Below are 12,161 nucleotides of genomic sequence, written 5' to 3' on the forward strand. Positions count from 1 at the left end.
TGCGTGTGCTTCGAATCGAGGAACACATACAGTGACCAAAATATATATTAGGATTCTATATTTTAGCAAGGTTTTTCTTTTGTTTATTTAATGTTTATTATTTTTTTTTTTAAGAAGATCTCTTTTCCTAACAAAAACCATATATGTAATTCGAAATTTCCGACTTGCTGCAAAAACTATAAGAATTAATTCTGCAAATGTTCACCAAAATTACAAACTTTTTAATCACTTGTAGCTCATTAAAATTTAGTATAATAAAGTGAAAGTGCAACGTGCTGCTCATTTGCTTCCCTATCAACAAGTTGTCAAAAATATTGATTTTGTATAAAAAAATGCGTAGCACCGTCGACAAAAAAAATTGCCAAAAATTAACGGTAAGTCCTAGCTACTTAAAACTTGCACTTTATCGTATTAAAATGTATCTTTTTTTTTTTTGTAAAAAAATTTTGTAGGGTAAAAATCTCGAGAAAGATATCCTAAAAATTTGTGATGTTACTATAAGGATGCTGTTTCAGGGCTAATAAGGTCTGCTAGCTTTTATGCAAAAAATTAGAAAAATTATTTTTTGTCCCATATTCGGCTCGCAAAAATATGGTCACCGTATTTATGCTCCAGTTATGCTTGCAAAACTTTGCCTGCAACTTTGCGAACTTAAAGAATTCCAGGAATATTGTGGTGTAAAGCCACATAAACTTTTAGGTATTGCATCAACCAGGTGGCTTTCTTTAGAAAGTGTCATCGGGCGAATTGTTGAGCAGTGGGCTCCTTTACGGCTTTATTTTACAAATTGTGTTCTTGAGGTAAATGGAATAAAACTATACGACTAATTCGTATAACATAATGATGAATTCTTAAATTAAAGTATATTTGCTTTTCTTATCATATATCCTGAAAATAACAAATGATTTGAATAAGGAGTTTCAATCCGAAAAAATCCGATTGCCATATTTACATTCCCGATTCGAAACACATTTCAAATTATTTTTGTCGCATTATATTAAAGATAACGTTTTAAAAAATCTTAGTACCCTACAAAACTTTGACGTTTGTGATGAACACAATTTTATGCCCACTAAAGACGTTTTCATTGGAAGTAAAGCGGAAGCATTCCTGGCATCAGACTTATTTTATGACTCACAAAGAATCGCTCTTAAAACAAACATCCGTAATTTTATTTTAGAACTTTTGAGGCATGCGAAAACGGTTCGATTTTAGAAGAGACGACCTGAAGTGCCTTTCAATAATTATACCAAACCAAGCGTTATCAGAAAAACCAATTTTTCCAGTTATTAACAATTTTTCATATTTAGTTCCATGTGATGTAGACATACTTACGACACAATGGAAATTGTTACGCTTCCAAAGCAAAAGTCTTAATTCCAAGCTTCCCATAACAGAGTTTTGGGAAACGGTAAAGAGTTTAAAAAATGGATTAGGAGACAGTTGCTTTAAAGAGCTAAGTGATTTTGTTTTCCATTTGATGTCTCTTATAAAAACCAAATTAAGAAATCGATTCGAATTTTCAACGTTGAATGATATAATGCTTTGCAAGGAGAAACACAGGCGGCTCTAACTATGTTTGGTCATCTAAAGACTCATTTTAATGCTGTACTATTTTTAATTTGTTTCCATGTTTTTTAACGAAGACGTCCCTTGAAAACCAAGACTACTGAATTTTTGTTGATCTCATTAAACATATATGTACATATAAATGTAGTATAAAAATATGTACATAAATACATAAGTATGTAAGTGTAGTATAAAAGTACTTCATAATATTCTGAATTTGTGTGAAGTATAAACGCTGTGATTTTTATAATTCCTATTTTTAATGTAACATGTGCATATAAAAAACTTATAAAAACTAAATATGTGATTGAGCGCACTAGTTAGATGCAATATGACTTTGTATTTCAATAATAATTTTTTTTTTGTAATAAGTTTTGCTGTTTCTGTGTACATACCAGGGTTGTTGCGAATGTAATTCCGAAATAAAAGTCCTTTCCGGATAATAAACAAACCGTCTGTCGAAATGAAACAAATTTGGTATCATATGAAAGAGGAATGAAATAGATTTTAAACAGAATTAACGAACGATCTTAATTTTTATTTTTTTTTTATAATTTAATACTAAAGAAATGCATATACCTGACACAAGCTTTGTTCTATGGGACTTGATTAACATTTTTTAATGAAATATTTTTAAATATATGGCTTTCCTCGTTCAGTTATAAAGATATTAAAGTCCTCTTTAATATGGTACCAAACTTGTTTAATTTGGATAAGCGGTTTGTTTATTATCTGGAAAGGACTTTTATTTCGGAATAATATTCGGAACAACATACATAAATATTTGTTGACATTTTGTTTTGCTGATACATGCATATTTGATGATGGTTTTTTCCTGTGCGCATTTAAATAAAGTTTTATAAATATTAATAATAAAAAATGAAGCGATCGCGAAATCTTTGGACCGCAGATGCAGAGGAGGTATTTGTAATGTTGTGGCAACAAAAAGTGGATGACTTGGGGGGGCCCAGAAAAAACAGCCATGTCTATCAGGAGATGGCGGCAGAAATGCAGATGCAAGGATATGATGTCAATTCCACATCTGTAAAAATTAAGATTGACAATTTGACGGCGAAATATAGGTAACTATAGTCATTCCAAAGTTATAAAAAATATGTATTCCTTTAATGTTTTTTCCATAGGAAGGCCACGGCAGGTATGGGGACGACTCACAGTGTTTCGACTATATGGAGGCAGGTGGAAATAATAGTACACCTGCAACGATTTCACTGAAACTTGACATGTGTTCTAGTTTTACTTAGAAATAGTGAATTATGAAATTTTGTAAAGATGGAATGATTGCCACGCCCTCTACTCTTGCGAGCGGAAAGATAAAATTTCATCCAATTTCGATGAAATTTAGTTTGTAGTCCTTATTTTATTAGAAAAACCTAAATATAAAGTATGGAGAAGATTAGATCACCATAACGTCCAAAACTCACAAAAAATGTGGGCCCAGTCATTAAATATGATGGAATTTTGGTTAATTTTTGTTTCCTGCTTTCCACTCTCAGAAAACAAAGGTTATACTATAAAATGACTTATACTAGGTTCATATATAAGTAGATTATCCTCATTTTCGAGCTTAACACCCTAATCTGTAATTAAAACGAAAGATTAGCGATATAAAATTCGGCCCTTGTTAATCTGTAATTATAAAATAATCTCAGATTTAACCGATAACTTTTCGGTGTCCATCCTAGTTTTATCGATTGTTTTTGCGAAAGAGAAGAGAAATGCCAAATGTAAAAGTAAACAAAAATGTACGCTAGCAAGTAAAAGAGGTTTGTAAAGGTATTTTTAATAAAATGTTAAGTTAAAATATATTTATATTGCTTATTATAGCAGAAAAACGTGATCACGGTGGCACAGAGAAGAAACATAACCTTTCTTTGAGATGTGAGAATAACAAGCACAACAAATTTGACGGCTAATAATCTGAGATTTGCCTGTGTAAACGGGGTGATTAAAAAACGAGCTTTGTTTGAGATAATATTGATATGTGAACATAGTTTTAGGTGTAAATACTCGCTCTTTTCCCAATGTTTGGTGAGATTTTTTCATTATTCGCAAAATTCCTTTCGCGAAATTATGCAAAAAGAAGCTGGAAATCTAAAATTAAGAAAATCAAAAATTACATATATTTGCAAAGTAGGGCGCAAAGATCAAATTATATATTCGAAAACTACATAAAATTCTCTAAAACATTCGTCTAATTTCAAGACCTGACGGACCGGTATTCACACTTTTACTAATCATTTTTAGCGTCTACATTTCAAATAAAATTTTTTGGCAAGAAAATATAAAGTACCAAATAAACGATAAATACCTTCACCCGAATATTCCACGACATTTAAGTAATTGATTACAGTTTAAAAAGAAACACTTTCTTTGGTTAATCGCCAAAGGCAACTAAACTGATTAGTCGGTATCGCGCCATCACCGTCGTGTTCATCACCACTGCCGTCAGGATCCAGAGGGGAAATACTTCGCCCATCAATATCAAGCGCAGCAATATCTACCAGATCTGGAAAACAAAAAAAGATGGATCGATTAGTGACGATTTGTGAGGGTATCCAAAGCAATTTTTCGGAGGCTATGGAAAAATTTACAAAATCGAACGATGAATTGGTCGAAATAGAAAAGGCAAAGCTAGTCGCAATGCAAGAACAGCAGAGGGATGCAAGAAGGCTGACGGACGGAATACTTGATTTCTTAAATAGATTTTAAGGAAATAGTATGTAGTAATTAGACTGAATTATTTTGTTTATATTTTTGAAGTAGATTTTAAGGGAATAGTATATAAGGTTTTGAGAATTGCACTGAATTATTTTGTTTACATTTTTGAAGTAGATTTAAAGTATATAGATTTTAAGGAAATAGTAAGTAAGGTTTTGAGAATTGGACTGAATTATTTTGTTTACATTTTTGAAGTACATTTTGGATTTGCAATAGTGATACCATTTTTCCAGAGTACCCTTTTCCGTTTTTAAAGCTAAAAGTTCAAGCGTCAAGATAAAAAGACATGAACTGAAATAAACGTGATATTAACTTACTGAAATATGAACAGAACGCATTTCTTATTGATTCAGCTTCTGCTAAGTTTTGGTGCGAGTCTACGGATTGTGGTTGTCTTCTCCTAATATCATTAGCGTGCTGCTCGTTAAGCCAAGAAGGTGTAACTGGGTCATTTTCTGCTATTAAAAAGTTGTGCAAAGCACAATAAGCCTTTATAATAGAATTTTCATTATCAACTCTGTTATCAATTCCTTTTCCGATCCGGCGAAACCTAAATTTGTATACATATATGTTAAAATAATAAGTGTATTTAACGACCACTTCTATATTCACTTAATTACTTTGCTTCCAATTGCCCAAAAGCATTTTCGACCACGTTACGAGATTTTGAAAGTTGGTAATTGAAAGCTTTTTGGGAAGGCGTTTTATCCAAACTGAATGGAAAAGGCTTCATTAAATATTTGGAAAAACGAAAGGCAGAATCTCCAAGAAGGACAACTGGGATGTCAAAATTTCCTAAATTTGTGCTCATTGTGTTCAGAAATGAGCAGTTCTCCAGTTCCCTTTTTAGTCTGGACTTTTCAAAGACTTGGGAATCATTACATCTTCCTGGACTTCCCACGTTGATGTATAAAAAACGATATCTTTAAAAGAAAAGAAAAAGTTATGTGCTATATAATTTACATTCGGATGAATATGCATATATGCAAAATAGAATATCTAAAAAATTTCATGCTGGGTACCTTACGTCAACAAGTGCTAGTAACGCTGTGGAATACCATCCTTTATAATTGATATAATCGACTGCTTCTTCCTGTCTGGGATGAATTTCTATGTGGCATCCATCTGAAAAATATATTCGCTACTTAGTTGGGTAAAAGTAATAATTTTAAGGGCTTACCAAGAGCACCCATACACTGAGGGAATCCAATGTGTTTAAACCCATTAACACAGTCTTCAATTGTTTCTCTACTTAGGGGAAAGTGGTTAAAATACATTGGGTGTAACTTTTTCCACACTTGCCTACAAAATTCCAAGAGAGCTGCGCATACTGTTGATTTGGCCACTCCAAACAAGTTCGCAATGCTATGATATTCCGCTGAGGGTCCAAGAGCATATAGGGCGATGGCAACTCGTTTCTCCAAGCAGATGGTATTATGGAATCTTGTTTCCTTTCTCATTAGGTGATCCAGAAAACTGCATAATTTTTTAAAAGTACTTCTATTCAGTCTAAAATTTTGTCTGAAGTTATTATCTCCAGAGCATTGGCACTCGACTTCCCAAAACGTACCTCCTGGATTCTGTTAAACGTTGGATATATAGGTATACGTATATACATACATACATACATAGGTGATTATAATTTTGTTTTCCTAACTAAATTTAATTCCAAGCATTTTGCTTTAATTTCAATGTAAACAATAAACAGATGATTTCGAACGTGGGTAAATGTACATTTATTAAATGCGTAAGCATGCACGCTCTTCGAAAACATATGTTCGAAAGAGCTAAATTTTGCATTTTTAATTCAGCAAAAACGCTGCATTAGACTGCATCACTCCCCATAAAAAAAATCTGTACTGTTTTTCCATAAGAATTATAAAATCCGATTTGAAAATACCTCCAAAAATTGAGTTTCTTATGAATAAAAATAGTTTCTTAAAGATTTTTTTTGAAAAAAATCCCCTCAAATGGCAAAACGGTTTAAGCTTAAAATATTTGCATAAAAATATTTAAAAAGAATTTAAAAAAATTCTTGAACGGAATCGTAATGATGAGATTTTTAATGCTGTTTTTTTAACTTTTTTCAAAGATTGGTATAGGAAAAACTTGAATAACNACCACTTTAGACTTGTGAGGTATCATTAGAAAGTTATTCTCTCACCCTTTTTATTTCTTTGCTAATAAGCTTATCCAAAGGATGAAAGAGAAACGATGAAGGCACATCATTCAAAGTTGAATTCAGTTGCCATGGTATTTATAAAAAAATTAGGACATTAATGACTTCTTTTTTGCACATAAATAAAAATAGTGGGAAAATACCTTTCTACCGATATACCATAAGTCTAAATCAGAATAGTTTTGGCCCAGTTACTTAAGTTTTTCGTAAATCACTCTTTGAAAAATTATTTTCAACAATTTTTTATTGAGCTTGAGGCCGTTTTTTAATAAAAACTATTGTGGAAAAGCAACAATATAAATTTTGTAATCCCGGCGGTGATGCAGTCTAATGTACATATGTATGTACACACATACATATGTGACCGCGCACTTCCTATGCTGAAGTGTTTTACAAAAACAGAAGTGTAGAAGTGTTATGGCCTGCTTACCTAAATGAAGTGTGATATGTTTCTTTTTTTATCACGCTTTGTTGTCTTGTTTTTGGCTTAGCATCTACGATTTTGCCTGTTCCAAGATATATGTACATATATTATGTATTTCTGTATGTATTTACAAAAAAAAGCACAGTTTCAAAATATGAGTTTTTATTAATTACGTGTATATACTTATAATAAAAAACAATCCACTTTTAATTTAATAAAAAAAAAACAAGGCACATATTCGTTTACATATCTGTGTTCGTATGGAACAGTAGCTTCCCTGCAGTAAAATTTAGAGACAGTCTGTTAAAGCTCTAGTTCTGCCCTACACATTTCAGAACTATCTCTGAACTAGTGCAAAACGGCTGCAGAGAGGGACAGCTGAAACTTTCGGTGGTTAGGTGCGCACTGTTGAGAAGTAAATGCACAAATTCTCACTTTTCGTACAATATGAAAATAGCTCAGCGGTAAGACCTCCGACTCTGACATCGTTGGTCCCGAGCTCAAAATTTGGTTTCCAGGTTTTTTGGCACCTGGAACGCTTTCCTGCAAAAAAAAAAAACCTGAAAATCGTGATTATCGTGAGCATCTGGAACGCAACTAATAAAAAATTACGCTTTTAGAAATAATGCTAACAAGTTTTGTTCTCTTTGAACCAATGCATGATTCAATAACTACAGGTTGTAGCAATCGTAAAAAAACAACATTTACCGTTGGTATGAACTCCTTGTGTCATCAACAGCTTCTTTATCTATTCATATTCGTATGTATATGTATACCCCGCATACCAGGATTTCACAGTATTCTGAAGGGTTTCACAATTTTTTAAAGAATTTTCTTTAGGAAATCGTACAGAAATTTCTTTAATAGTTCTTGTCAACCACTTCATATCTTTTTCTTTAATCATTCCTAAAAGAATCGTAACAAATTTCCGATATTCTTAAAGATTTCGTGAGCATTTGTTTGCAGGTATATATTTACGTATATGAGTATGTATATGCGGATATGTAAACAAAGCAAAACAGGCGACAATTTAACGCAAGCGTGCTCATAAGAAGAAGCATGGCTTCTATCGCTATCACCTGTAGTTGATACGCCTTGGAACCAATGCAAATGTCAAAAGCGTTAGGAAAGGGAATGAGCTATCAATGAAAGGATAGTGGCGATAGTACTAAAATTATCGATAGTTATTTCAAGTGACCAGACTATCGATAGTATCGTCGATAGTTTGACAGCTCTAACAAGTAAGAGCAGCGCTGTTTTCGGCTATGCCGAAGGCTTCATACCCAACATGAACATCTAAAAATTTTACTTTAACAGATTACTGCTTTTGAAAAATTTATATATTCACAGCATACATCGAGAGAGTAGTTACATATATTAAAAAATCGTATCTAAACAATCAAAGGTATGGAAGATATACATTATATAGCACCAATCTAAGTGATTTTCTCTGCTATGTAATCGGTATGTGAACTGGTAACACAATTTAATGAGTTAAGCTTCCTACATAAAGGAAATATATCGCAAAAACTGGTATCTGAACAATCAGTTTTATGGAGGCTATAGGTTATAGCGACCAAATCTTCACCATAATGGGTGGAAATAGTGCGAAATTTCATGTTCCCAGCTGCATAAAGGGAGGAGTTATAACGAAAATTTTTATATCTGAACAATCAGTTTTATGGAGGCTATAGGTTATAGCGACCAAATCTTCACCATAATGGGTGGAAATAGTGCGAAATTTCATGTTCCCAGCTGCATAAAGGGAGGAGTTATAACGAAAATTTTTATATCTGAACAATCAGTTGTATGGGAGATATATGTTATAGTGACCCGATCCTTTGTATTTTCACTGTAAGTATTTTGTTAATAAAGAGTGAAAACCCAGCTGCATAAAAGGAGGAGCTATGATAAAAGACCTCATATCTGAACAATCAGTTGTATGGGAGATATATGTTATAGTGACCCGATCCTTTGTATTTTCACTGTAAGTATTTTGTTAATAAAGAGTGAAAACCCAGCTGCATAAAAGGAGGAGCTATGATAAAAGACCTCATATCTGAACAATCAGTTGTATGGGGGCTACAGGTTATAGTGACCCGATCTTTGTTATTTTCACTGTATGTATTCTGTTGATAATGAGTGAAAACAGTGCGAAATTTCATGTTCCTAGTTACATAAATGGAAGAGTTATAACGAAAAATCTTATATCTGAACAATCAGTTGTATGGGGGCTACAGGTTATAGTGACCCGATCTTTGTTATTTTCACTGTATGTATTCTGTTGATAATGAGTGAAAACAGTGCGAAATTTCATGTTCCTAGTTACATAAATGGAAGAGTTATAACGAAAAATCTTATATCTGAACAATCAGTTGTATGGGAGCTATAGGTTATAGGTCTACGATCTTTGTAATTTTCACTGCAAGTATTCTGCTGATAGTGGGGGCAAGTATTGCAAAATTATGCAATATAAAAATACACCCACTTACCAAATTTCAACCGGAAACCTCGGCAACTGAGAGACTAGATTGGATGCAAACAGACGGACAGACAGACAGACGGACATGGCTAAATCGACTCAGCTCGACTTTCTTATCATATAAGTATACATTTAAGTTGGTCTATCTCTTTTTATTCTGGTACTTACAAAGTTCGGAACAAAGTTATAATACCATTTCATGCCCATGAAAGGTATAAAACCCTATCTTACGGCACTCAAATTTTACAGGAGAGCGAAAAAACGGTTTTTCTTTGAAGGCATTGCCTTGATAAGCGGCATTTTATCTAACTATTATTTTAAAGATCTGTTGTTTTAATAACTATTTTACGATTTTTTTATGCATAAATCTCGATACCTACACCCCTATTGCGAGTGTCGACTAGTAGTAGATAAACGACTATTTGTCGATTATCGATTACACAGGCCGATTGTAATATCTCAGCGAAGCAAAAAGATATTTGAGCAAACTCAACGCCATTTCAAAGAGAAAGACTTGTACTTTAGCACCTTTTTTGTATTTTTTTGAGAAAAATTATTCTGGCTTGCATACACTACTTCAAAAATGGGCAAAAACGGAATTTTTTGCACTTATAGGTTAGAATATCTCAAAATCCTGATGCGATAGAGCAATTCCGTGGCCAAATTTGAATTCAGCGCACCGACAACCTTCGGGTAAGTATAGTCTGGTTTCTGGGTAAGGAGATCGGTCTTATTTTGTCGGCCTATGTTATCCACGCTTTTTGAATGTCGTTTTCTCGTTCAATAGGTGAGTGTGAATTAAAGTCCGACCGATTAATCGGCATCGGCCATTTTTGGCCGATTGTTTTTAGTTTTTCCGCAATTTTAACAAATGTTCATCAAAACTTGAAACTGTTTAATCAGATTTTTTAGAATTTTTTAGAGTACGCAGTTTCTCAAACTTTAGTATAATAAAGTGCAAGTTTGAAGTAGCTAGGTAAGTGTTGATTTATGAAAATTTTTTGTTCGCGCATCACCTTCCACAAAAAAATTTACAAAACTCAACAGTATGTCTTAGTTACCTAAAATTTGCTCTTCATTAAAATAAAATTGAATGGGCTACAAAACAGCATACTCAGAATGTTTAAAGTAAGAGTTTGAAGTTTTTACTAGCATGGTTTTTGTTATATAACAAGCTACACTTTCATAATGAAATAAGACACATTAAATAAACGAAAGGGAAATAGCCAAAGAATACTAAAATGTCGTTACTATAAGTGTTGTTACGATTATCCTTGAATTAATCCTTGAATTCCTAAATCCTTGGGGTTCTTTTCACTGGATTGTTAAATTGTTTACGAATACTTTTATCATTCAAAATCTACGGTTACTGTTTATTAACAAATTGTATTCAATACAACACCTTTATATTCAGCAGAAGCTATATATTTTNAGTACAACTAAGAAATGTGATTTCGAATGAACTATTTTTTTTAACATTGAATAAGAAAAAGACTATGGAACGAAGTATTGCAATGATATGTATGCATAGGCTTCTGTTGAAGAGCGAGCTCACCAGGATATTTGGCAACGCCTTGACGAAACGGCTCTGATACTGTTTCCAGTTTTTGAAGTGATGTGGATAACCAGACGATGCATATAGGAGTATTTATGCATAAAACCCGGTCAAAAGTCAGATTTACCAATTGTTGCAAAAGTCCAGTAAAATATATTATTCCTAAAGCTCAATAACTGATCTATTGAATGGTATCCATGAAAACTCCCTCCGCTGCTTTCCCTTCAACTTCACCTTCAACATGAAAACAGTCAATGTTGTGAAAGTTTTTTTTTCTCCATGCTTTCAGTCGTTCTATTTGTTTCTTCGGTAGAGCTGTAGCATACCGTATGTATTCGTTACTGAGTAACGAATACAACCCCTCACTCGAAGTACCGAAGCGTTACTCACATAATAATCTCGTTACTCGCATGTTCCGTATATAGTCACGTTGCGAAATTAAACCACCTTCTTCGATGTTTCTTTACAACTGAACTCTTTATTTCTTACATAATATATATGTAATAAATATTAACGTTAGCTTACTTAATATATGTATGTAACAGTAAAACAATGCAGAGAGTGTTAACTCTCCTGAAGTCTTAACATAATTATGTTATCTTAATNATTGAAATGTGTATGTAAGTACATATGTATGTTATATATATGTGCTTACATATGTATGAATACATGTATGTACTTAACAATATGACACCTCCACCGCCAGAATCGGCAGTCCCTGTTGATTCAAAAATTAACTATGTACATTGATTCTTACGTTTTACTTGTGTCTTATATATTTTTTTACAGTTTTTGTCATCTGATATTAAATAATTTCCTTCTTGTTTATAGTTTTTAACTTTCTTATATTTAGGCTTAGACTTACTAACTCTGTTATTTTGGACAATATCATTTTCAAAATTAATCTTAGAAACTCTATTATTTTTTTCGTTTAACAAATTTACATTTTTACTCTTCTTTGTGTGCATTATTTTTGAAAGCTTTGATCGATCTTCTTTTGAAACTAGATTATTTATCCGGTCGATTGGCCGATTTTTGGTAGTAGAATGTATAGAATTATTGTAGGAAACTAATGCTTTAAACACGTTTTCACGAATATCGTCTTCATTAAGTGGGTCGGCGTTAAACAATCTTATATGCTCATTTAACGTACCGTGAAGCCTTTCTACATCCGCATTGCCTGTTTTTAAATAGGATGTAGTTGTATGCACAT

General features: G+C 32.8%; 1 protein-coding gene across 3 annotated transcripts in view; it reads right to left on the minus strand.

The window, feature by feature from the left end:
- Positions 1-3,736: 3,736 nt before the first annotated feature.
- The window catches only part of LOC108363251 (putative nuclease HARBI1), a 120,328-nt gene continuing 111,903 nt past the window's right edge, over positions 3,737-12,161 (minus strand). The window contains exons 1-7 of one of the 3 annotated variants that reach the window (XM_017616550.1): positions 6,918-7,069; positions 5,611-5,888; positions 5,489-5,556; positions 5,331-5,433; positions 4,929-5,231; positions 4,626-4,858; positions 3,737-4,096 (exon numbers count right to left, since the gene is read on the minus strand). In XM_017616550.1, coding sequence (XP_017472039.1) covers positions 3,942-4,096; positions 4,626-4,858; positions 4,929-5,231; positions 5,331-5,433; positions 5,489-5,556; positions 5,611-5,768 — 1,020 coding nt within the window. In that variant the 5' untranslated portion in view covers positions 5,769-5,888; positions 6,918-7,069 and the 3' untranslated portion in view covers positions 3,737-3,941. Of the gene's footprint in view, positions 4,097-4,625; positions 4,859-4,928; positions 5,232-5,330; positions 5,434-5,488; positions 5,557-5,610; positions 5,889-6,917; positions 7,070-12,161 lie in introns of those variants that run through there. The other 2 variants (XM_017616549.1, XM_017616551.1) reach the window with 2 other exon arrangements.

Source organism: Rhagoletis zephyria, unplaced genomic scaffold, assembly GCF_001687245.7.
Source record: "Rhagoletis zephyria isolate East Lansing unplaced genomic scaffold, Rhagoletis_zephyria_1.1 Rzeph_scaffold_01228, whole genome shotgun sequence".
Lineage (NCBI taxonomy): Eukaryota > Metazoa > Arthropoda > Insecta > Diptera > Tephritidae > Rhagoletis > Rhagoletis zephyria.